This window comes from Ailuropoda melanoleuca, chromosome 15, assembly GCF_002007445.2.
Source record: "Ailuropoda melanoleuca isolate Jingjing chromosome 15, ASM200744v2, whole genome shotgun sequence".
In the NCBI taxonomy this organism is placed as follows: Eukaryota; Metazoa; Chordata; class Mammalia; order Carnivora; family Ursidae; genus Ailuropoda; species Ailuropoda melanoleuca.
This window is the reverse complement of record NC_048232.1, coordinates 84,414,705-84,440,666: the sequence shown is the minus strand read 5'-3', so window position 1 is coordinate 84,440,666 and position 25,962 is coordinate 84,414,705. Positions and strand designations below refer to the sequence as shown.

The following is a 25,962-nucleotide window of genomic DNA, read 5'->3' as shown; positions in this document are numbered from 1 at the left end:
CGCCTTTCTAGGCGACGAGCGCCTCGCACCGCGCACGCGGCTATTCACCTGAGCGAGGCCACGCGCTCCAGCCTCTGCCACCTCCGAGCCCCTAAACGCCCGCGGGGGCACGCGCGCTCCAGGGGCGGGGGCGGGGCTCCGCCTGCGGCACGCGAAAAAGCGGGAAAGGCCCCGACTGGCTGAGAGTTTGCAAGTCGCCAGCCCCACCCGTCGGTCTCCTCCCGGCTCTCAGAGCACCCCTCCCCGCCCCCCGGCTTCCCTTCAGGCACCTTTCGCCAACAGGGATGACGACCCCGCGGCGGTTCTCGGTGTGACTTTGATTCACCGCCATTTTCTTCAGGCCCCCTCCTGCCGCCCCTCAGATGGGAAGGGGCGGTGCCTGCGCCAGGCCAGGGGCGGGGCTTTGAGGGGGAGGGCGGAGATTATGGCGCAAGGAGGAGGGTGGGGGGTGAGTGGGCGAAGGGGCTGGTCACGTGAGGGGCGGTGGTCAGAGAACCCGACCGAGTTCGGGTTGAGACTCCCGCCGACCCGGAAGGGAGCGGACGGGGGGCGGGGGGAATTGACCCCGCCTCCGGGGCGCGGAGGGTTGAGTGGTAGGTGAGTGCCCTCCCGGATCCACACCTGTCCGCTTGGTCCCTGCGTCGTAGCCCAGGAACGGTTGCTCGGCTGCCGGCATACGGAGTAGACAGAAGCAGGATTTTCCTGCGTGCCCCCTGGCCCGGGTCAGGAGGCTAATGCCCTTCGGAGAGAGGGTCCAGAGGATTTCTCAATTATCCTAGCGCGAGCGGAACTTTTCCCCCACCAGCAAAAGCCTGAAATCTGAGCCGGTTTCTTGTGAGGCAGCATTCAGGAAAGGGTGCATGAGCTGGGTCAGAGGGAGCTGTGCCTGCTCAAGATCGAGAGAGAGAGAGAGAGAGAGAGAGAGAGAGAGAGAGAGAGAAGTGTCAACCATCATACCTGCCCTGCCTCCTCCAAACGGTGATTGTGAGGATCCGGTGGGATACGTTATATTGGAATCACTTTGAAGACTAAAATGTTGTCCATATTCTTATTTCCTTTAGAATTCACAAAACACCACCAAAGGGCTTCAAGCAAAGGGATGGTAACATCTTCTGGATTACCGTATTTCATCAAGTTTAAGATGCTGCCAGTTATAAGATGCATCATTTTTAAACGTACCACTAAGAAAAAAAAAGTGGTCAAAGATATGTCATCAGTTGTAAGCTGGGTGTTTTTGTTTTAAAGATTGTATTTATTTATTTGACAGAGAGAGAGACAGCCAGTGAGAGAGAGGGAACACAAGCAGGGGGAGCCAGAGAGGAAGAAGCAGGCTCAGGGAGCCCAACGCCAGGATCGATCTCCAGGACCGTGGGATCAGGCCCTAAGCTGAAGGCAGATGCTTAACGACTGAGCCACCCAGGCGCCCCTTGTTTTTGTTTTTTAAGTAATCTCTACACCCACCATAGGGCTTGAACTCATGACCTGGGGATCAAGAGTTGCATGCTCTACCGACTGAGTCAGCCAGGTTCCCCAAACTGATTGTTTTTTTTAAACACAAGACTATTGGAACAAATGAAATACAATAGGAATGGTGTGAAGCTGCAGAAGGAGCATTGACAAAGAGTCCTCCTTTTGCACTGGTAACTACTGTGCAACTTTGGGCAAGACGACTACACTCTCTGGACTTCAGTTTCCATATCTGTATGAAAGAATTGGACTAAAAACTGTTTTCTTTTAGCTGTGATATTTTAAGTTTGCAGAACCACTCTATCACTCAAATCTTCCATCTCCCCATCTCACTGCGGCGTTGCCACCCTGGTCCTGGTCCGCATCATTTTACCTGCGTGACTCCCCACCACCCTTCTATTGCTTGCATTCACCCTACAGAATATTGAGGCCCCAAACACAATTGCATATAATCATCCCATTCAAATTCAGAAAGAGAGAGACAAAGTCGTGTTATTTGCTGGCTACAGAAGAGATTAGGAGCCTGAAAGGAAGTTTGGTTTAAGTTTGAAAAGACAAGAGACAAGCTAGTGCTTTAAATGTAAATTCTTAACTCTTAAAGTATTATTCACTGTACAGTAGGCAGGTTTCTGGGCACGATGGGCCCACTCCTTTCATAGAATTGGGTTTTATGCCTTCTGGAGAAAGGAGAGGAAAGCTAGGAAATTAGTTAAATGAAAATAATCCTTGTTTTCACTGAAGGAGACGGGCTATACAGAACACAGCATCCCTCAAGGTCTAGCATGATAGCTCCATCACTCCTTCTGAATACAAAACTCCGTGAAATCATGACAGAAGTCCAACCTCAAGCCAGCTGAAGACAAACTGATCTCATGAAATGTTTTCCATCTGTAATTCCTGTGGCTGCTTCTTACCAAAACGGTCCCTGTCTCCCCCTCCACCCATGATGTAATGGCTGATTTGGCCAAGGAGTGAGGCGCACAAATGAGACACAGGCCAGACAGCTCCTGTTCAAACAGCAGTGTTTAGTTGTACAACACATAAAGTCTAGCAACATTTACAAAACCAGTCTGAGTGTCTGTTGGCTTGTTTTCAACTGGGAAATTTAACCACGATGTCACCCAAAGGTTGGCTGGGACTGGTAACATTTAAGAAACGGGTCGTTCTTGCATCCCCTAGGCTTGGGCCTCTTGCTCCATCAGGACTTAATTGTAGATGAATGGCCCACAAGTCACCAGCCTTTGAGAAAGTAGTGTCCAGGTGGAGATGGCGGGGGTGGACGGGCAGGGGGGGAATCCCATAAAGACACAGTATGTGGGGCAGTGGCAGCCAACATTCGCAAACATTCATGCATCTGATGGGGGGCTTTGCCCTCCGCTGGGTATTTTCCACTAGCCTACAGGGACCAACTGTGGCCAGGCTAATTCATTACTCACATTAGCAGGGTGGAGGTGGGGGCAGGAGTAATCAGGATAGGTAGGAAGAGATCCCTCTTATTGCTAAGTGGACAGAAGGGTGCTTTTTTTTTCTTCCTAGAGTTCACATCCCGTGGGTTTCTGGAGTTTTGTGTCTGTGTTTGGTTCTTTTTTTAAGTTCGAGGGTAAGGAAGTCAATTCCAGAAACGTCTCTTCAGGAAAACCACTCTTTCTAAGTGGCTGCCTTACGGGGTAGGGAGGGTGTGAAACTGAACTCTGGGCCAGCCATAAGTGGCAATTTTTTTTTAAAGTGACCCTAGGCCTGGCTCCCCCACATCTGTAGTGACCCATCATTAGAAAGAAGCTTTAAGCAATGAAAGAGGTACCCTTGTCCCACACTGGGGCTCACACGGCTGACATCAACAAATCTGACAAGCAGAAAAGTTGCTTTCTTGACCCTTGAAGGAAGCCAAGAGTAGCTCATGCAGATGAATGGACAGGGAGCAATGCCATTTCCCCTTGAAGATGGTTACAAGTAGCTGGTATGGGTTTGCAAGGGCAGAAGGAGCTCTTGATGAGTTCTTTCCCCCTACAGATGGGCTGGGACCGGCTGACACAGACGATGGAGGAGGGCCGTGCTGGCGAGAACTCCATTCCACTGGGAGGAGGGGGGCGGTTTGGATACAGGGAGGAAGCAACTGTCCTAAAGAGACAGATGGCCCCTCCGACCTCCTGAGAGCTGAGGGGGGCTGTGGTGGTGGTGGGCTGGGCAAGCACAGCTCTAAAAAGGGCACAGCCCTGCAGCAATAACAGCTGGGAGGAATGGAGGGAGAAGCAGCGCTTGAAATGGCCTTCATTCAGCAGTGGGGCAGGGGGTGGCTGGCACGGGTGGAAGGACAGTGCCCAGGAGGCCTTCTCCCTGCAGAGGGGGTGAGAACGGTTGAGGGTGTGGAGACCAGCAGCTGGCAGCAGACACACAAAACAGCTTCTCCGGGGAGGCTGACATCAAGGGGTAGGGGTGCCAAGCACCATTCTCTACTCAACCTCTCCAACGCCCGCCACCCCGGCTAGACCTCCCCTTGCCAGTCCTAGGTGGCCAGTCCCAGGTCTGCATACACAACTGCCTACTGTATACCCCAGGGATCCCTCTCCTGTTGAAAGGTAGCAACCTCTGGGCTTTAACCCTGCTGCTATTTTATCCTGACAGGTGCTTACCCTGCAATAGCTTTGTGGGTGAGGGAGGATGTGTATGGGATTGGTAAAGAGCCTCCAAGGAAGACTGAGACCATAGGTTTTGGGGCTCTGGTTTTGGAGTCATCAACCTCTTTCCCCTGCCCCACCGAATCCTGGACTGAAGTCTATGTGTTTTCCTAGCACCTGAGTGATGAGAGACTAGAAATGCTGGGATTTGTCGTGGACCAGTAAAACACCGAGGGCTGGACCAGAAGATGGAACTGGAGACTATGAGGTCATTGTAAACTGTAGCTAGTTGGTGTTTTCCCTTACCTAAGGCTAACCTGTTTCCCCAGCCCCAAGTTTCAGCCACCTTACAGACTAAAGGAGAAAGAATAACTTGTTTGTAAAACCAACGGGGGAATCTATGCATTAATAAATACAGGGCTGAAGGGAACGGCAAGAAAAGTCTGACTGTATGATTGTGGGTATTGTTAGGAATGTCTACAGGAGTGAGGAGGGGGGAATCAGGGAAAAGCAGAGAAAGACAGACAGACAGACAGACAGACATGCACAGTGAGAGAGAACAGAAGTCCAGAGGGGGACAAGCATGTATGAGAAGCAAGCAGTAGAGAAGCCAGCTTGTTCGGGAGGAAGAATCCTGATAGAGAAGAGTGAGGTGTTGTCTCAAATTTGCCTCTGAAGCCAAACCACTAAGAAAGGCAAAAGTTGTGTATTGCTCTTAATACTTCTTCAGATTTAATTCTTCTAGAACTTAATGCCCAAAGAAAGGTTGTCTCACTGGACCAGCACAGGTGCTTCTCGAACCAGATACTGGAAACTGGGTAACTCACTGTGTTTCCTCCTCTGCCTGGACCCACACGGGTCCACCATGCACTGTGGAAATTTTCTTTCTCACTCATCTCTGTGGGTCTGATTTCTCTTGTAATCCCAGTGTATCCTGTCACGTGTTTTGGCTGTGATTTTATTTTAAGGTGGCCTCAAGTCCTTTTTGGAAGTGGACTGGGCATAAATTCTAAATATAGAAATGTAGCTGAGGTGAATTAGACTCAAAGCAAGTGAAAGAAGTCAGAGAGGGGCAAGATGCAGGAACGAGGGAAGGGGGAGAAGGTAGGAGCAGAGGGGAGCGAGGCAAGGCGCGTGTGGAAGCAGGAATCTGCAACCAGGACAGACGGTGACAGGTGGTGGGTTTCGGACAATGGAGACGACACACACTGAAGGGTGAACTCTCTTCTCCACTTCTGGGCACGAACCCTTTCTGCAGGAGCCCAGCTCCGGCCTACTCTGCTCTCCCTTGACCTTCCCTCTCCAAGGAAGTCCTAGCCTTACCCTAGATGGCCACCCCTCACCTCCCCCCAGGTCCAGCTCCAAAGCTGTCCTCAGAGAGTCTCTGCAGTCCCCGTTTGTGGGTGATTCAGAGATAAGAAAGAGTTACCTGTGGCTCACCTGTTCCCCATCATTTTTAAGTGAAACCTCCCCTAGACCTCTTGAGTGAGGCACCCGGCTTTGTTCTGGGACACAAGGAAAGGAGACAGATAATGGACAGCCATGGAGGAACCAAACTTACAAGGGACCTTCCAGGGAGGGCAGTGAAAATACCTCACCCCTGCGCAGGTACACACACACACACACACACAGGCACATACGCTCTCTTTCCCGCACACACACACACACACGCACGCACGCACTGTAGACAAACTCCACAAACACCAGACAGGCCTGTGGGACAGAGTAGAAAGCAAGAAGGTGGTTGGTGTGGTATTGGGATGTGTGTGTGGAAAAGTGGGGGTGTGTGATGATACAGAGAAAGGGCCGTCAGGGGTTACTGTCGTGGCTTTCCTCTGTGTCCACGCTCACCGGAGGGAGGCCTCCATTGTCATTGAGCCGCTTGGCCCTGTAGGTCTCGTAGTGGATGTTGTGCGTCACTTCCTTGAGGTCCTGGAGGTGGGTCCTGAAGGACAAAGGGTGAGCAGAGAGACAGGTGTGATTAGGGGTGGGAGGAGGAAGAGACGGACCCACATCTGAGGTCAACGCATCACTCCCATGACCGGGGCCCACGGACTGGGACCCATGCCAGAGAGCCAATACTACTTCTTCGGCCCCTGCTGCTTCATGATGGGACCTGGGACGGGGGGCAGAGAGCTCTGTCAGAGAGACCTGGAGATGGAGGAAGTAGGTCTGAACGGATGGCCTCCTGACCCCAAATGAATAAACCTGCCCTCTGAGGGAAGGGGTGCATCTCACCTGATGACAAAGTCTCGAAGCAAGGCAAACTCACAGTGGTTGAGGTTTTCCACTGGGAACAAAACAAAACAAAACAGGTGATCATTTCATGAATGTAGCAACACCCAGCAGGTGCACTTCTCTTCAGGGCACGGAGGCATTGAGGAGAGAGCCACGGGGCAGGTCACTTCTTGTAAGCCTTCCAGAGGTTTGCTGCTCTGGGCACTTCTGTGCATGGGAACAATGGCACAATACTATTCTAGACTCTGTGAAATAATAGCTAATCGGGACTATTAGATTCCCCATTTTATAGGAAAGAAAACCAATACACAGGGAGTCTAAAAACTGGCCCAAGGCCTATGACACAATTCCTATCTTTGAGGAGCTTATAATCTAATTGGAAGACAGTAACACACACAGAGTGTGACAACGAGCCCCCTTTAAAAAGGGCACCCACTACACAATGAATCTGATTCAACACAGATTGAGTACCTACTATCTGCAAACCACCTGCCAAGCGTTGTGGGAGCAGAAGGGGATTAGGACATGAACGCTCTAGTCCCACAATCTAATGGATGGGACAGACGTCCTCATAAATGATTCCAATTCAAGGCAGATGAGAAAATGCCATTAAAAAAAAAAAAATCCCAACACGGGGTCATAGGCAAATGAGAGACAATGTGATCCGATGGGATGAACTTGGCTTTTGAATTGAAATAAACTCAGTTGTGGGATTGAACTCTGGCTCTGAAATCCCAGTTTCAGCCACTAACAAGTCATGTGATCTTGAACAAGACCCTTCACCTGTCTGAGGCTCGAGGCCCTCGCGGGCTTATGTTCTGAGTCTCGCCTCCCCTGCTCCCGGCAGAGGGTTATCGCATTTGAACAAGATCACTGAAGCAGTTCTTTAAAACCTTTCAGAATCGTTATTGACCTTCTCGAGGTCACATCCGCTCACAACAAACGAAAACGGCCACATCCGAAACACCCTCCGCAGTTTGTCAGATCACGTCCCCTTTCATGCGAAAACCTTTCTCCGGTTTTCCCCGTGCTTTTTAGTCTCTCCGCGTTCTCCATTCCTTCCATGCACGAGTCCGGGCCTCCCAGTCAGGTGCTAGATCGGCCTTTCAGAGATCCCTGCCTCTAAGACTCAGCTTCTCAATTAGACTGGAAGCTCCTTAGGGCAGGGTCTGGCCGGCTTTCGTTTTGTGTCTGACGTGCCAGGATAGTGCCTGACCTTTAGATGCTTAATACGTCAGCGTAATTGACCACCAGCAGCTAGTTCTTCAAGAAGATGCACTGAGTTACCTTCAATGATCCCCCAGGGAGTTTTTCTGCCGAGGACCCGCTTGCCATTCACTTGGTACTCCTTGTCGCTTCCCACCACAGCGAAAGGCATGCTCTCCTGCTGGACAAACCACACACACCTGCATGTCAGCCTCTTCCCCTCTGGGCCTCCGTGGACAGGACGCCCCACGGTCCTGGACCCCTGGCCTTGAACTACATGCTTCTGTTGCTCATTCAGTGATCCCACTGATGGGAAGGGCAATGCTCTTGTCTCTTAAAAGACTCTCTTAAAAGGGAGTCTGAAGTCCTGGGTCTGGCCCTGGTCGCACCCCTGCCTGGCTGGCGAACCTCAGTAGGTCAGCTTTCCTTCAACAAAACGTTTTGTACTTTTTAATAGGGCTTTATCGTATTCGGTTTGGTTTGGAACGACTCTGTGAGCTAGCTAGGATGGGACGACCGCGCTTCAGGGATACCCACCCTGGTGACAGCCAAGTGAGAGATGCTTTATGCTACCTCCCATCAAACCTACTGGCAGAGGCCCACGTCCGCCGACCTCCACCTTCTGAACTTCATAGGCTCCTCTGCTCCCCCCACCATGGGTTGTATATATTCGCCAAGAGCCAGCTGTTTGTTGCCAAACCTATTTGCCACACGTGTACTTGTTATTGGAAAAACTATTATTTAAGCCAAGGATGTATGACCATGGAGAACTGTTTCTCTGAAAATCAAGCTGAGTGTTTCAGAAAGACTTGAGAAAGGTGAGTTGCTCTTGCCCTAAGACCGGACTTATCCTCAAAGAAGAGGCCTTGTCTGTATATGAAACAATGCTTAATGAATGTGAAGGATGTCATTCATTTTAACTTCATAGTTTAGTGAAATATTGCTTTAAAAATATTTAAGATTTGTATACATCATTTTTTTAATGATTTCTTCACTTGGACGGACTTTTTCAATTAACTCACCAACTACCTGTCTCAACTACATCAGATAGATTATGCGCCCCCGACAGAGAGTCAAGACCAAAGCAGGTAAATGGCTTGTCCCAGGTCATAGTGGTGAGTAGAAAAGCCCAGACCGGAACTCAGGATTGTAATGTAAAATCCCAGAATTATCAAAGGTTGGAATTGAGAGGGATCGTAGAAATCACATGAAGCCTTAAGATCCCCAGGAGACGCCCCAGGGACTGGTGAGAAGACAGTGCTCTGTGCCCATGTCCCTAAGCCAGATCAGCTCTGTTTTCATGTTTTATATACAAGAGTTCTGTCTGACATTTAATTTTTTAAAAGAGTTCCTCTAGAGGGAAAAAAAAAGCCTATAAGCCACTCACCTAGACTGACCTCTGCACTTTATAGAGGGGAAACTGAGGCAAAGCTCTGACTAGAGCATAGACACCTTGGACCCCAGCCTGATGTTCTTCCTGCCCATGCCCTTCCATCAACCACACCCTGGTTTTTCCAAGCCTTGTGGGGGGGAAAAGAGGCTTTTGGGGTAGCCTGGGGATGGACAAGAACCTTGGCTTTCTGGGCTCACAGGGTACACAGGGTTCACAGTGCTAGCCAGGGCCCTACTCCTCATCCTCTCCCATGTCATTTCTGGTCTGGGTCAGGCAAGGTGAGGCTGAGAGTACGAAAAGGGAAAAGCAGGTGGCAAGACAGAAAGGGTACACGATTCACATCCCACTGGTGCCAAGGGGGCATTTGTGTGCTGAACAGAGCCCCGAGCACCCACCCGGATTTTGTCATTCTCCGTCTTGTCCTCCAGATCCTCATCAAATTCCTTCTGGGGGTAGAACTCAATGCCATTTACTTCGAGCTCCTTTCGAACCTAGGGGCGAGGAAGAGAAGCAAGGTAGCCAAGTCTCAGGATACTGGGAGTGGGGTGTGTGTGTGTGTGTGTGTGCACGCACGTGTGTGAGCATGTGTGTGTGCTGAAGTCAGAGGGATGAATGCAGCCTTTCACAATCCAGTCATGTCTGAACTCCAAGGCCCTGAGCAGCAGGAAGACCCAATAAATGGCAGCCCCAGTCATAAGCTGCTACAGCCCAGCCTGAGATGAGGAATAGTCTGGGGGTACAGCTTGCTCCTCTCAGGGTCCAGAAGCTTAGGGTTTCAACAAGCAGCACGGCTGAATACAGACTCCCATGGACAGCGCTCATGCTGCTATGTGTCACATTCCTGTTTGCAGGGAAGAGAGGCAAGGCTCGGCCCCAAGTCTGTCCGTCTGCCCTTTCTCGAAGCTTGACTTAAGTCTCACCTCCTCCAGGAAGCCGTCCAGGAACTCCCCACTAGTCTACCTGTAAGTTTCTCAAAGGCAAAGAATGGCTTTACATCTCCCTCGCAGGCCCCCACTCCCATCCCTGTGCACCCAGTGGGGGAGGAGCTCATAGAAGACCTAATAAAGACTGGAGGGCAGGTGATTAATTAGTCTAGCCCCTCAAGCAATCTAACGTTGAGGAGGGCCTTCTCATGCGCATGGTGATTTATGTGTTCAGTGGTCTTCACCAGTCAGTTTGGAGGGTGGGAAGGAGGCAGCCTCAGGCTGCTAACTTCTCCACACCATTGGTCCTCTGACACCGCCAGCCCAGCCTCTTTAATGGTTAAGTGGGAGCTGGGTGGGAAAGGGGAGTATCCTTGTTGTATCCTTCATACAACAATCAAGGATAGGACATGGCTTGGACCAGAGAAGGGGAAGGCACGGTGGGGACAGGAGAAGGAGGAGGGGCCTTCTCACCCTTTGCTTGAATTCAGACTTCTCCTCCAGGGTCATGGTGTCAGCCTTCGCAATCACGGGAATGATGTTCACAACTTTGCTGAGATGCCTCATGAACTCCAGATCGAGGGGTCGCAAGCTACGCCCAGAAATGGCGGGGTGTCAGAGCCACCTTGCCCTCCCCCACCCCACCACGGCCGCCACGCCAGGGCCACCCTTGGGACAGAAGGAAGGAGCAGGGAGCCTGGCTGAGGCCCAGGGGCTCCTCCGCCTCCTCCCTGACACGCTCCCAGCATCTCACCACCTGCAGAACAGCCCGCAACTCTCTGCCCCGACTCGGCCCACCGTCTCCCCCTCTCTTCAAATCCTGCCCCTGCTGCAGCCCTGCTCAAACTGCTCTTTCAGGACGCGCTCCTGATGTGGGGATCTTTTTCTCCTGGGAATAGCCGCAGACTGTCGTCTCTGCCTTTATGTCCCTTTATGTCCTTGTGTCATGGTTACTCATGTATCTCATTCTCCCTATGGGAAAGCACTTTTTTGTAAGTAATCTCCATGCCCATTGCGGGGCTTGAACTCACGGCCCCCTGGTCAAGAGGCACGTGCTCGCCAACTGGGCCAGCCAGGGGCCCCAGGACAGCACATTATGAGCCTTCTTCCAGCCCACACATAGTCCCGCAGAGGCCCAGCTGGGGGCCTTGGCCCTCCCCATCTGAGGCCCAGCTCCCCCTAGACTCTGGGTCCCCAGTCTGGGCAACTTACTAAGTCAGGCTATCTGCTGGCTTGCTCTGACCTTGGGTCCACATTCTAGGAAGGAGTAAAGCTAATCTTTTTATTGCGTTCCTGGACCCTACCATCAAACACCTGCTGATACCTGGTTCTTCCAAAACTGGGGGCCCGCCTTACTCATGCCATCTGCTCAAGAAATGAACTTCTGGCCCAGCAGTTAGGCATAGTAATACGTTATGGAAGGTCGCCTGCTTACCCTCCTGGGTCTCCCCAGCCCACGCTGGCACTCCCTGTCACACAGCCCCATCTGCCACTCACAACCAGACTTCCCTGCACACCTGCTTATCGCCACCTTCATCTCTAGACATGCTGGGCTGCCCACCCACCAAATGCCTACAGCTGGGTCCTATACCCCCCAAAACACCTGCCCTAATCCAGTAGCCCTGCCCCTCCCCGTTTCAGTCTTCTTGCTGCCCACCCCAGCCTCGTGCAAAGCAGATATCTCCTGAATAGACGAGGAGCCCTCTGTGCTCACATATCGACTCCCCTCTGCTGGCACAGCTGTGCTAGAACACCAGCGGGCAGCCTGGGGGGCTGGGGTTGGTCAGCTTTACTCTCCCGGTAAGAAAGTCAGACTCTTTTGGAGAAAGTCTGGGCGATCACAGAGCCCTGACGACATTGAGTCCCATCCGGGGAGACTGGCTCTCCAAGACAGAACGGGCACAGCTGACACGAACCAGAACGAGGCGCAGCCGTGGGGGAGGGGACCGGTACGTACGAGTGTCCCGTGGGGGAGATGAAGTAGAGGCAGCAGTGGACACGAGTGTCGGGGATGCGTTTCTTCCTGGCGATGTTGACCTCCTCCTTCAGGAACTTCTCATACTGTTCGTTGATGTACTTCTCAATGGGCTCCCAGCTGGGGGATTGGGAGGGGAGAAAGCAGGTGGACGTCCCAGAAAGAAAGGCCCGTTGACCCTTATCCCTCAGGCCCCCATGGATGGCTTTCCTTGTTAGCAAGGCCAGAACTCCCACGGGCACCTAGTCCTCCGGCTGGGCCAGAGAAACCTGCACAACCCCGCCCCACCCCAGAAAGCTGCACGTGCTTTCCCCTCCTCCACTCCTTATTAGCTAGGAAGCTCTGGGGCAGGCTGTGCCCCTGTCTGAGTACTAAGGGTGCCTGGAGGGACTCAGGATTACAAAGAACAGCTGTATGGTACAGCACATTGCAACGGCATATAGAAAGTATCCAACACGGCAACGACTCATCATTATGACAGTTGTCCATGCCATCGTGACTTTCCCTTTTAAGGAGCATGCCTATAACCAGAGGAGGGGACAACCAGTCACTTTTCTAAGATGGTTCCAAGTCGTGTTGTTTGGCGGCCCTGACTATGTGCGGCAGACCCCAGCGCCCTCACAGAGGAAACGTGGTCTCCGTCCCTATCTGGGAGCAAATCTCTGCCTGGAATTTTCCATCTACATCCTTGGGGGGATGCTGATGGCCGCTTTGCTCTGTGAATTCCCAAAGGCTCTCTCTCATGGAAATTCCCCTCCGTCCTCTCTTCATGCAGGGTTATGACACTGCCCACAGGCCAAGCTCAGCCACGGCCTTCCGCTCAGCCTGGATTTGTGCCCCGGCTCCCCGTGTTCTGTCGGCCCTGCTGTCACCTCCAGGCAACGCCACAGCCAAAAGTCCCTCTGCACTGGCCCTCCTGGGCCTCTTGCCTTGCCTCCGTACAAAGCCCCCATCTCCCATCTTTTAGCGTGCCTCCCCACATAGCCCCTCAGCATGGAGGGCGCAGCTCGTTCTCATATGAATGAATCTGCACTGTGTTCGGCGTCGTCAGGGCAGAAATCTCACAGGCAGACATATACCAGTTTTCATTGTTGATCTGGTCTCCGAAGCCCGGGGTGTCGATGACGGTCAGCTTCATTTTGACCCCGCCTTCCTCTATCACTGGGGGGTGAACAGAAAAGGCACCAGGGAGGTCACTCGTCAGGCTGATGCTGGCTACTCTGCTGCCTACCAGCCAGGGAGACGCAGGCTCCTTCCTTCCTCGGGACCAATTACTGGAAAAGTTGAAGCATGCCTTCCCTGCTTCTTGCTGCCTGAATCCCACCCATGTTCTACCATCCAGCTCAGGCCCCATTTCTAATCCCTTCTGTCTTGTCTAGACCAAGGAATTGGCTCCATAGATTTTAGGCCTCCTTATCTTCTGTCTTGAGATTGCTTTTCATTTGTCTCATTCCCCAGTGGGCCTGTCTCTCCTTCTCTGGCAGACAGCCTTCTGCACAGTGGCCACAGGAGTCCCTGCCTGGTCCTCACCGTGTCCAATAGCTTTGATCTCCACCGTCTTCGGAATCTTCTCCTCCCGGTTCCAGCTGGAGGCCTTGCGGCTCACCTGGGATTTGAAGAGCGTGTTGACCAGCGTTGACTTGCCCAGTCCGCTCTGACCTGCCACAAGACAGGAGGAGGATGACACGGTGGGGAAGACCCGTGTCCACCTCCTGAGCCTGCCATCTTTCCCACAAGCTTACAGAATTCTAGAACCTTGATCCAGGCCGTGCCCCCCACTCACGGGGGGCAGAGGACTGAGCGGGAGAGCAGGCAGATGCGAATGGTTTCCTGGTACCAGAGAAGGACTTGAGGAAACATCAGCTGGATTCCACATTCTCTCCTTCCTGGAGCCTCAGGACCGTTGGGAGAGGGGACAATCTCTGCCTTTGGCTAGTGTAGCAATTTTTTGTTTTGTGTCTGCTGGACTTCAGCTTTTAGTCTTTACTAATACTAAACAGAATGACAGAACTACTTTGCCCTCTGATACTGCCTCAGTGGACTCGAGATTTTCATATCTGTTAGCCAAATCTGCCTTTGAATCCCACAGCCCTGGGAATCCCATAGCAGAGCTCTCTTTACCCCCAGCTCAAGTGGTCCTAGAGAGATTGACCCCCACCTGACATAAAATGTGTGCAAGGTCACATAACTAATAAATGCAAGACCAGGGACTTGAGCCCAAGGAACCCCTGGTCCGTGTCCACTCTTTATTCTAGTGTCGCAGTTAGTACCTCAAGCAGATAAATGCCTGAGAGGGCACTGAGAGAGGAGGGGGCAGCCAAGCAGGCAGGGTCGGTCCCTCACTTCCACTGCCCTCACGAGCGCTCCCTTTTGACCCGTCTTTTTCTTTTTTTGTGTTGTATTGGTTTTTTGTTTTTAAAGTAGGCTCCGCTCCAAACATGGGGCTTGAACTCAGGACCCAGAGATCAAGAGTCACATGCTCTACCAACTGAGCCAGCCGGGTGCCCCATTTTGACCTGTTTTACACAGGTCTACAGAATCTACAGAAGATTCCGTTCCAAGGAGGAGTTCTGCAACTAAAAGGCACTTGAAAACCACTGGTCCAAGACGTGCTTCTCAAACTTGTACACGCACGACGATTGTGCAAGCAGGCCCTACAACTGCTCAATGGCATCAGCATCACCTGGACCCTTGTAGGAAACGCAGGGTCCCAGGCCCCGCCCCAGCCCTATGATTCAGAATCTGCACTTTGACAGGACTCCCAGATGAATCACATGCACAGTAGAGTCAGAAGTACTGGTCTAGAACATTCCTGTGGTATATTAGAAAAAGGACAGGCCCGGGGGGCAAAAGCCTAAGGCTCCAGACGCAACAGAGCTGTTTCCCTGAACACCTGGGACTAGCCGTGTTTGCTCCTCTAGTTTCTTTACTGACAACTGAAGGCAAGGGAGGGAACTGGATGAGACCGGGAATAGCAGATAAGGTGCATGTCTCATTCCAACTGAGCAATCAGTAGTAGCCGCCTAGACCAATATGTTAACAAGGCTACCTGCGGGCTCAGTCCCGAACAGGAGTCATGACTGACCAGCAATATCTCTCCCCGTGGCGCTGCTGGGGAGAGAAGAAGCCTGTACGGCTTCTACTTGCTGTTTCTGGTCTGGATATTTCCTGAGGTCATTTGCTCACTAAGTACTCTTGAGTGCCAAGTGCTGTGCTGAACTAGAGGTAGGGAGGCGAACAGGACATCATCTTTACCCTCCAGAAGCCATTTAGTGTGAGGAAGACCGAAACACAAGCAGGCAGTTACGATGTGTCGCCATAATCGCCATGAAAAAAGGAACCACAGGGTATTAAGGCAGCAAACTGAAGGGAAGGTAATCCAGTCTGTCTGGAATCAAGGAGGACTTCTAGGAAGAAGAAACAACTAAGCTGAAATCTGCCGAGAAACTTTGAAAGACCACTGAGAAGCTGGAATGGGGTCTAGACAGAGGGAATGTTAGAGTCTAAGGCTCCGAGGCAGGAAAGAGCACAGCGAGTCCCCGAGAACTTACCACCAGGGAGTAGAATGCTACGTGGTTAGTGGTAGGAGGTGAGCGGAGAGAGGGCACCAGGCCAGGCTAGGAGTTTAAGCCCTTAAATCTATTAAAGGCTTTTAAGTAGGATGAATGACCTGATGAGTTCTGCAGGTTGGAAAAATTATCCAGTCACTGATGAACAATGGTTTGAAACAGAAAGAAAGAGGACGAGGAGGGTCAATGACACTCAGAGTGTGGCCCAGGGCCATGGTCCTTGAACCATTTGCTACTCGTTCTTGAGATAAGAAATTTGCACCAGAAAGTAAATTGACCATAACACTAAACACACTGTTTAGTTCAGCTGATGGGTTTTTTTTAGAGCAAGACTTTCTAGATGATTTCAACTCCAGCCACCTCCTTATCTTTGAGCAGCACTGAGTCAGGGGGCTGTGGCGTTCTAGGTGGGAGCCCTAGCTCAGCTGAGAGTGGTCACAGTGGAGATGGAAAGAAGTGGGCAGAGTTCAGAGAGATTTACAAGGGAAAACTGACAGGTCTTGCTGATTGATTGAATTGGGGGATAAAGGAGAAAGGAAGAAGATGCCCACATCCCTGTTTCAGCAACTGAGTGAATATCTCACTACTAACAGCCAAAGGTCCCTTCCTGCTCTTATATGCTGTGACCTAGCAACACTACTTAGTGACCAATCAATGTCCTGAAAATTCTCTTTACGCTTTCAAGCGCTACAGAAGATCAGAAAGAAGACCGCCCGCCATCTGATACCAGTGGGGAAAGACACTGATGATTTCTCCACGCCACACACCTAAAAACTGGCTGAGCATTGCTAAGAGGCTGCCTGTGTCCACCCCCCTGGTGTTGGGGCCAGGCTGACCATCCACCCAGGGTTCCTACCCCTGATCAGCTAGTCTTCAGGGGAGAAGAGAATCAGGCTTTTGTGATCAACACAGTGAAATCTCTCCTCCTGGAAAGAGCTCCTCCTAGGGAAAGCCAGGGCTGAAGCCCATCCTAGAGAAAGAAATAGGATCCTCGGTACTGCCCACCAGCATGGCCTTGAGTGACCCCATCCCTTCCATACCGACCACCATGATGTTGAAGTCGAAACCAGTCTTCATGGTCTTCTTGCGCATCTGTTCAATGATGGTGTCAATGCCAATGTAGCCCAGCAGGCTTGAGTTGATGCTGACGGGTTTCATGGGCACGGCCGGCTTAGGCCTGGGCTCAGGCACCAGCTCTGACATGGCTGCGTCCGTCCTGGCCTCTGGGAGCCCTGCAAAGCCAAGGTGGGAGAGGTGGGCTGGAGGAAAACAGAAGTCATGTGGAAGCCGCAGTATTATTCTCTTGATACCGAATCACACAGAGTTGGGACTGGAAGGGACCTCAGGGGTCATGCAGTATGGATCCCTCATTTCACAGATGGAGAGACAGAGACCTGGGGGGGAAGAACTATCCCCAGGACACAGAGCAAGTCAGATGCCAGACGGGGGTCAGTGCCCAGCCTCTCCAGCTGCTGGGGCACTCCGGTGCACCCGCTGCTCCAAAGCATGTCTGTGTGTTTAATCCAGGAACTTCTCCTACTTGGCCCTGTTGACATTTGGGTCTGGATAATTACCAGAGGGGGAGGTCCTGTGCACTCTTGGATGTCCAGCGACCCCCCTGACCTCTACTAGAGGCCAGTTGTGACAACCAAAAATATCTCCAGACAGTGCCCCAAGGGCAGCATAACCCTAGTGGAGAACCACTGGTCTAAAAGATGATATCTGGGGTTATTCTGACCTGAGTCCTACCTCCTCAAATAAAGGGCTAAGACCTTTTAGGACACTGAACCTAACATCTATTGACTGTCTGTCACTGACCTCAGTTGCTTTGTCTTTTAGAAGCAAACAGGGCTACCCCCCTCGCCCTCAGCCTCAGCGTCCCCTCTGTTTCATGAGTACCGCTGCAAGGTAGGGGTGTCTATGCCGTAAGGAGCCCCAGACACCATCCTAGCCTAGTTTTAAATCTGTGAGAGGAATGTCTCTCCTTCTGACCAGACCAGTGGGAAGGGGATGAGACACAGCCAGGTTGGGGCAGCCACTTGCCTATGATGACATAGTGTGTTCTTGGGATGGTGGGTGGCAAAAGAAAGGGGAGGCTGAGGACAGAGCCCTTCCCTGGTCGGGAAAGGCCAACATCCCTCTAGGTCTGGCAGGTCACACATAAGGGAAATCTGTTCATTTCCGCATGGGGCCAATGTCCCCCAGGGTAGGTTTCAGTATAGAGCAACTCCATTTTCCCATCCATAAAATGGGTGTGTGTGTGGTAAAGTGGAATGGGCCTGGCCCTGCTACTTGCTGGGTGTGTGGACTTGGGCAAATCACCTCCCCACTGTGAGCCTGCTTCCTCATCTGTAAACTGGCTAGGATCATGATTAAGGCTGTGGTAGGATGCCTAGAAGTACCCGCCATACTCCTCCCACTTCCAGACCCTCTTGCCCCGTGCCCCTTTCAAGTTCACCAGCTTGTCCGGAGGCCAAATGATGTGGGGCATGTGCAAGCGATGCTAATTACACAGCAGAGTTACTGGACTCCACGCTCTCTCGAGGACCCCTTCCCGCTTTGCCGTTCTGGAATCCTGTGGTTCCTGCAGAGTGTCAGGCTCACAGGGAGAACTGATGGAGGGAGCAGCAGATGGGCCAGAGGGGGAGGGGACAGGAGTGCCTCCCTCCCCCACCCCCAGACTCAGCCAGGAGTCTGCTCTTGTACCCCCACCACCTGGTCCTGCCACCAGTGCTGGCAAGACTCTCTCTCTCCCAATGGGAAACTGTTCTTTCCTTGTCACTCCCAGGCACAGCCAAATCTGACAAAGCCTCGGGACCTCCCCAGGGCCTGGCGTGGCTCCCTCCTGCTTCCCAGGAAGCTGTTGCCAGCCAGGCGGCTCCAGGCGGCCCCAAGATTGGCTCAGCCCTGCAGCAGCTGACTCTCACAGCCTGGCCTGCTCCTCCACTCTCTGCACGTGGCTCCCGGGCCCCACTCAGCACACCTGCACCGGGGGCCGTGCCCCATTTTCTCTGCCCAGCTGCTGCCACGGCTGGCCCAGGCCACTTCCCTCATGCCTCCACAGCCAAGGCCACTTGTTCTCACAAGCCGCGTTGTGAGATAGATCCATGGGGAGGGGGTGTCTTATCCTATTTTACGGACCTGAAAAGTGAGTGTTGTATTCATTTTCGGGACATTTTGTTAGTATCCTTGTAAAGGGTGTGGTGTCACTATGGCCGGCTCAGCTCTAGCCCGCTAACAGCAGCATCCAAAAAGACCATTCCCAAAAGACGGACCCTGGTTGCAAGAAGGGGGCTGCCCACCAGATTCCCAGGCAACTTCTAGGACCAGCAAGCAGCTCCTAGCACCCATGCACACACTGTGTGGAGCACCTGCTGGCAAGTCACCTCTCCCGACCCTATGCCAATTACACGCCAGGCACACGCTAACAGCAACCACCCGTCAGCCACGAGCACTGCAAACGTGGCAGGTCACCATGTCACAACCTCTGCTGGACAACCCCTGCCCACTCCGGCCCCTGGCTGACACCTACTCCTTCTTCACCATTCAGCTCAAGGCCTACCTCTGGAAAAGCCTCTGGTTTCCTACCTGAGATGGGTGCCCCTCTTCTGTGTTTCCTTGGCCCCCTGAGTACCTTGTACCCATCACATTCATTCCCTCACTCCATCCCTTCTAGGACATTCATGTGCTGCCAAATGGGAACCTACTCTAGCCAACCCCAGACTTGAGGCCAAAGATACTTTTGAACCCCAAACAAGGTCCTTGCCCCCAAGGGTCCACTATGCAGTGAGGGTGCCTGACAAGTACACGACAATTCCCAGGGCACAGGACGAAGCAGCTCTAGAGTGAATTCCGTAGCTCCATCCTCTGCCCAGACAGCATCCCTGGTTCTTCCAGGCCGACCCCGGATGAGCAGGTGGCCCAGGCTTAACTCCTAGCTGGATGACCCCTGTGAGCCTCAGTTTTCTCCTCAGGAAAATGGGCACAGTACCTACGTTGCTGGGTTGCTGTGAAGGTTATACAAAAGCATGGACATAAATTACCTGGCACTGAACATACGCCCACCCTTCTTCAGGGAAGAGGCCATGTCTCATTGATCTCTGTGCCCCATTGAACCTAGTATAACACAGGCACTAGCAATGAATGGAGGGATGGAGGGATGGAGGGATGCCTCGCAGGGAAGCAGATGTCACCTTTCTTCTCCCTCACAGGCTGCTCCCTTTGCAGAGCAGCCGACCCCCAGCCAGCAAATGGCTCCTGTGTAGGCCACAGTCAAGGGAGTAGACTGTTAAGAGAGACCCTCTCCCTCCCCTGCAACAGGGATTGGATGGGGGTTCCCCAAGGGTGGAAGAGCTAAGGATGAAGGTCACAGCAGGATATAGCTCAAGTGCCATCCTGCCTAGGGTGGTCCTTGGGGGTCCTCCTAAGCTCCCAGCTCTCCCAGGGTTTCTGGAGGGGAGGGGGATCTGTCAGCAGCACCCCCAACCAGGGGCCACCTGTCNGACAAGTACACGACAATTCCCAGGGCACAGGACGAAGCAGCTCTAGAGTGAATTCCGTAGCTCCATCCTCTGCCCAGACAGCATCCCTGGTTCTTCCAGGCCGACCCCGGATGAGCAGGTGGCCCAGGCTTAACTCCTAGCTGGATGACCCCTGTGAGCCTCAGTTTTCTCCTCAGGAAAATGGGCACAGTACCTACGTTGCTGGGTTGCTGTGAAGGTTATACAAAAGCATGGACATAAATTACCTGGCACTGAACATACGGCCACCCTTCTTCAGGGAAGAGGTCATGTCTCATTGATCTCTGTGCCCCATTGAACCTAGTATAACACAGGCACTAGCAATGAATGGAGGGAAGGAGGGATGGAGGGATGGAGGGATGGTNGATGGAGGGATGGAGGGATGCCTCGCAGGGAAGCAGATGTCACCTTTCTTCTCCCTCACAGGCTGCTCCCTTTGCAGAGCAGCCGACCCCCAGCCAGCAAATGGCTCCTGTGTAGGCCACAGTCAAGGGAGTAGACTGTTAAGAGAGACCCTCTCCCTCCCCTGCAACAGGGATTGGATGGGGGTTCCCCAAGGGTGGAAGAGCTAAGGATGAAGGTCACAGCAGGATATAGCTCAAGTGCCATCCTGCCTAGGGTGGTCCTTGGGGGTCCTCCTAAGCTCCCAGCTCTCCCAGGGTTTCTGGAGGGGAGGGGGATCTGTCAGCAGCACCCCCAACCAGGGGCCACCTGTCCCATCAATGCTCTAGGGAGAGGTACTGTCCACCTGACTCAGCTCTGGCTGAGTCCTCCACAGAAACAGCACCCCCTTCCCCATGCCCAGCAAGGACCCCGGTGCTTGCTTCTACACAGGAAAATGAATGGCTTTGTCTTTGTCTGGCCCAGGGACCCCACCCCTCTGTTGGGAAGGTGGCAGCAGGGGGAGGGGATCTTTCCAGAATAGCACCTGCCTCCTTGGCTCAGTGGGGGGTAGGGTTGGGAGGGGTCTCTACAGCAGAGAAGCTGTAGATCTTCCCTGCTCCCAGCCCTCGCCGTCTTCAAGGCCCCACCCCCACCGGCAGAGGCAATTCCAGACCACCGCAGCTCCAGCCCCGCTCTCAGAAAACGAATCACAGAAGACGTCTCGGTCCTTTCCCATTCACAGTTGCAAAGGGCCCTGGGACACCCCCTTCCCCCATCCCAGTCCTCTGGAGGCCAATGAGTTCCCTTGGAGACCACCAGCTGGTGCCTGTCTCAGCGTGCGCCTGTGTGTGGGGGAAGGGGCCTATGTGTCAGCGCACAGGTCTCTTGTCTGGGTGTAGGTGGCCCTGATACCTGTGCGTGGTGTGCATGTGTGTGCGTGTCTTGGTGCGCTCTAGCGTGGGCTTTCTGTGCACATCTGGGTCCCTGCTCGTATGTCCGTGGGCCTCTGTAACTCCCCGCGATCCCGTGTGTGCATTTCTCTGGGCATGTATATCTTGGGGTGTGTGCGTGTGTCCATGCATATGTCACCGCGCGTGGGCTCCTCGGCGCAGCAACCCTCCCTCTGATAGCACCTCCAGCCGGGCTTTTGGGGGCCGCAGCCTCCTCCCAGCGGGCGCCGGTGGCCGGGCCAGCCGCCCTACCTTTGGACATGAATCCTCCTTTGTCTCTGTTCCTCCGGGGAGATGCTCAGGGCGCGGGGCTGCAAGGCTGAGCCGGGCGCGGGCTCCTCCTGGGCAGAGCAGCCCNCGCTTCTGCCCAGGCGCGGGCGCCTGCGGAGCCTTGAGTCAGGAGCCCAGCTTTCAGGCCTGGCTTCTGGATGATGAGCCCTATGACCTTGAGCTGGTCAGCAACTTTCCTGAGCCTCAATTTACCCATCAGAAAAAATGTTCATGCATTCAGTCAACATTAATGGACAGTGCATTGCCAGGCCCTGGGAGCACAGGGATGAGGATGACCATTCTAGGCCTAGTGGGGGAGACAGCTGGACTGTCCTAATATAGGGGCCTGGGGTGTGCATAGGGTACTCGAGTGCTCGGAGGTGGGCATCCTGGGCAGAGAGGGATTTTGGAAGAGTTCATGGGGAAGCTAAGGGCCAAGACGGAAAGGCAAACGGTGGTGGGAGGGAAGAGGGGAAGGCCACACTGTAGACAGGGGCGGCAGAGGTGAGCAAACTCAGAGGGGAGAGCTGCATGGTGCTGGTGGGCAACTCACAGCTCCTGATGCAGCAGCAGCAGCAGAGAAAATTCCAGATGGAAATACAGAGCTAGAGGCTGGAGAAGATCAAAGTCTTGAAAGCTGGGCTAAGGAGCTGGACTTTAAGGGAAGCCAGGGGTGAGTCACCAATGACTGTTAGCCACCATCAAATATGTGAGTCCCTGCGGCAGCTGCCGTGCAGAGGACAGAGAGCCTTGGGGGGGGGAGGGCGGGGACTGTGGCATGGCAAGGGCAGGGGGTGGAAGAGGAGGGGACAGCCAGCCAAGTACAGAGGAGATGATCAACGGAGTTGGAAATAGACTGGTTGGGATGAAAGAGAGCGAAAGATGAGGAAAAGGAAGAAACCCAGGTTTCTCTGACACCGAATGAACTTCTCACCCTTATGTGGACCTATTTATAGTTCTATGTAGGACTTCTATACATACAGTCTCCAATTTACCTCTCAAGACTAAAGGGCTGGGGGCGGGGGACCAAGGAAGATCAGGTCACGTGGGGCATCTTTCAAGCAACGAGTACCTTCCTGAAAGGCTGAATGTGCGTCATTTAGAAGGTCTCGGGTGAGATCTCTACGAATATCTAGAGAAGCACCGTAGTGACGGCTGTTGGGCGAATCCCCACTTACTCGTGCCGCTCTGTGTTTTCATGCACGTGGTTTGCTTTTAAAGCCGGACTCAGCTGTAGACCACCTGATTACTCCAGCTCTTCAGGGACCAAAGAACCAACCACGGAAGATGCTAAAGGCACATAATTGCGCCTCCACAAGTCGCCCCTGGAAACTTTCCTTCTGGTGACTTCCCTCAACCTCAACTCTGACTGGCAGGTTGGGACCCAGCTCCGGGTGCATCCCCTGTGTTCTGCCCCTCCATCTTGTTCCCTTTTCCCCCAGCACATTCACCTCTGACCTTACGGTCCCACCTCCCTTGCCCGACCTATTCATCTCCAGCCCAGTACACCCCCAGCCAAGCTCTTTGCACTTACCTAGGGCTTCTCTGGCCGGGGCCCGCATGACGGGCTCTGCGGGCCAGTCTGTGGCAGCATCTGGGGTAGCATGGCCCCATGCTGAGGCTGTGCCGCTGCTTGGCTGCAGCGGGTAGGTGGCCGATATGGTCAGGTTAATGACTCTGTCCAGTGTGATCTCCCCCATGGCTGTGCCCAGCTTGCTTGTGTCCAAAGCCAAAGAATCTGTAGTTCTGTCCAGCTTGGCAGTGTTTGCTCTGGCCAAAGTCATGGCTCTGTCCATCCGGGCTGTGCCCAGCTTGACTGTGTCTGGCACCGCCAAATCCACAGCTGTTCCGTCTGTGGTTGGATCTGACTTGGCTGGGCCTGCTGCAGCTCTGGCCGTGCCCAGCTTCTCTGGCTCTGGGGTTACCACATCCATGACCATGCCCCGCTTGGTTGGGTCTGCGGTAGCGAAGTCCACGGCTGTGCGCGGCTTGGTATCCAGGGCAGACGACTCCAGGACTGTATCCAGTGTGGATGTGCTTGGTGTGGCCGGACGGACAGTCAAGTTAGGTCTGTTGGTGACCATCGTGGCTAAACGTCTGGCTGTGCCTAACCTGGTTGTGTCCAGAGTAGCCAAATCCATGGCTGTCGCAGGACCCATGGTAGAGGTGGCCCTTTGCAGATGCAGCCGGGGTCTCGGGATACCCCTGGACCGGGGCCTGCCTCTTCCTGGAGAAGCTCTGGTAGTCACATGGGCAGCCCCTGGGACAGGATGCTTCTGACCTACCAAGCCTGGTCCTGCAGGGCCTGGCGATTTCTGTGCTAACCGGGATTGAAACGGTAGGGCCAGGTAGGAACTCACCAGAGGCTTCTCCACGATGGGCAACCTGCTGGGTTTGGCCATACCTGGGTTCCCTGGGCCCTCAGAGTGGACTCTGCCCCCCGGCACTAGGGTCCCAGCTCGTGAGCCCGGGCTGGGCAGCCTCCCTCCTCCATGGGTGGCAGCCTCCCTGCCCGGGGTGGGCAGCTCTTCCCAGTTAGAAGGTAGGGGACCCAGGGGCCATGCCTGGCTGTTCTGACGGAGCGTTAAAGAGATGGAGCTNCCGCCGCCGCTGCCACCGCACCACGTGACCCGCGCGCCTGCTGGCCCCACCGAGGGCCCCTCCCCCTCCCACGGCGCCCGCGCCCGCACCCGTTCTCCGCCCGCCCGCACGCGGGAGCGGGTACCGGGTCCCGGGTGCAGGCGGCCCAGGAGGCGCGCGGGGGCGCTGCGCCTGCAGCTCGGGATGCCGGGCCGGGGGAGGTGCCCGCATCCCTGTCTCGATCCCTGCCCGTCCCCCCATCCTGCTCCCGGCCTCTTACCCTCCAAGCTGGGGCGAGGCGGGGGGCGCCGGGGACCGGTGGCAGAGGCGAGCGGCTGTGCGTGCGCGAGTCACGCGGTGGTGGGGATGTTGCGCGGGCTCAGCGCGCTTCTGCCCAGGCGCGGGCGCCTGCGGAGCCTTGAGTCAGGAGCCCAGCTTTCAGGCCTGGCTTCTGGATGATGAGCCCTATGACCTTGAGCTGGTCAGCAACTTTCCTGAGCCTCAATTTACCCATCAGAAAAAATGTTCATGCATTCAGTCAACATTAATGGACAGTGCATTGCCAGGCCCTGGGAGCACAGGGATGAGGATGACCATTCTAGGCCTCGTGGGGGAGACAGCTGGACTGTCCTAATATAGGGGCCTGGGGTGTGCATAGGGTACTCGAGTGCTCGTAGGTGGGCATCCTGGGCAGAGAGGGATTTTGGAAGAGTTCATGGGGAAGCTAAGGGCCAAGACGGAAAGGCAAACGGTGGTGGGAGGGAAGAGGGGAAGGCCACACTGTAGACAGGGGCGGCAGAGGTGAGCAAACTCAGAGGGGAGAGCTGCATGGTGCTGGTGGGCAACTCACAGCTCCTGATGCAGCAGCAGCAGCAGAGAAAATTCCAGATGGAAATACAGAGCTAGAGGCTGGAGAAGATCAAAGTCTTGAAAGCTGGGCTAAGGAGCTGGACTTTAAGGGAAGCCAGGAGTGAGTCACCAATGACTGTTAGCCACCATCAAATATGTGAGTCCCTGCGGCAGCTGCCGTGCAGAGGACAGAGAGCCTTGGGGGGGGGAGGGCGGGGACTGTGGCATGGCAAGGGCAGGGGGTGGAAGAGGAGGGGACAGCCAGCCAAGTACAGAGGAGATGATCAACGGAGTTGGAAATAGACTGGTTGGGATGAAAGAGAGCGAAAGATGAGGAAAAGGAAGAAACCCAGGTTTCTCTGACACCGAATGAACTTCTCACCCTTATGTGGACCTATTTATAGTTCTATGTAGGACTTCTATACATACAGTCTCCAATTTACCTCTCAAGACTAAAGGGCTGGGGGCGGGGGACCAAGGAAGATCAGGTCACGTGGGGCATCTTTCAAGCAACGAGTACCTTCCTGAAAGGCTGAATGTGCGTCATTTAGAAGGTCTCGGGTGAGATCTCTACGAATATCTAGAGAAGCACCGTAGTGACGGCTGTTGGGCGAATCCCCACTTACTCGTGCCGCTCTGTGTTTTCATGCACGTGGTTTGCTTTTAAAGCCGGACTCAGCTGTAGACCACCTGATTACTCCAGCTCTTCAGGGACCAAAGAACCAACCACGGAAGATGCTAAAGGCACATAATTGCGCCTCCACAAGTCGCCCCTGGAAACTTTCCTTCTGGTGACTTCCCTCAACCTCAACTCTGACTGGCAGGTTGGGACCCAGCTCCGGGTGCATCCCCTGTGTTCTGCCCCTCCATCTTGTTCCCTTTTCCCCCAGCACATTCACCTCTGACCTTACGGTCCCACCTCCCTTGCCCGACCTATTCATCTCCAGCCCAGTACACCCCCAGCCAAGCTCTTTGCACTTACCTAGGGCTTCTCTGGCCGGGGCCCGCATGACGGGCTCTGCG

The 25,962-nt window shown here is 53.9% G+C and overlaps 2 protein-coding genes across 5 annotated transcripts in view; both read right to left on the bottom strand.

Annotated features, from left to right (window-relative positions):
• The window catches only part of WBP2NL (WBP2 N-terminal like), a 31,575-nt gene extending 31,223 nt beyond the window's left edge, over positions 1-352 (bottom strand). The window contains exon 1 of the mRNA XM_034644303.1: positions 270-352. Coding sequence (XP_034500194.1) covers positions 270-331 — 62 coding nt within the window. The 5' untranslated portion in view covers positions 332-352. The remainder of the gene's footprint in view (positions 1-269) is intronic.
• A 2,120-nt stretch (positions 353-2,472) lies between these two features.
• On the bottom strand, positions 2,473-23,651 carry SEPTIN3 (septin 3). 4 transcript variants are annotated; one of them, XM_019807444.2, is made up of 11 exons: positions 23,045-23,651; positions 16,427-16,618; positions 13,348-13,476; positions 12,897-12,978; positions 11,800-11,937; positions 10,317-10,434; positions 9,315-9,410; positions 7,608-7,704; positions 6,321-6,372; positions 5,934-6,027; positions 2,473-3,801 (listed from the first exon to the last, which is right to left on the bottom strand). In XM_019807444.2, the coding sequence occupies exons 1-11, from the start codon at positions 23,649-23,651 to the stop codon at positions 3,736-3,738; spliced, it is 1,671 nt and encodes a 556-aa protein (XP_019663003.2). In that variant the 3' UTR covers positions 2,473-3,735. The 4 variants fall into 4 exon arrangements, with proteins under 4 accessions (XP_019663003.2, XP_002926719.1, XP_011232440.1 ...); XM_002926673.4 differs by lacking the exon at positions 23,045-23,651 and adding an exon at positions 21,493-21,611 and having other exon boundaries at positions 7,608-7,707; XM_011234138.3 differs by lacking the exon at positions 23,045-23,651 and adding an exon at positions 21,493-21,502.
• Between the last annotated feature and the right edge of the window lie 2,311 nt (positions 23,652-25,962).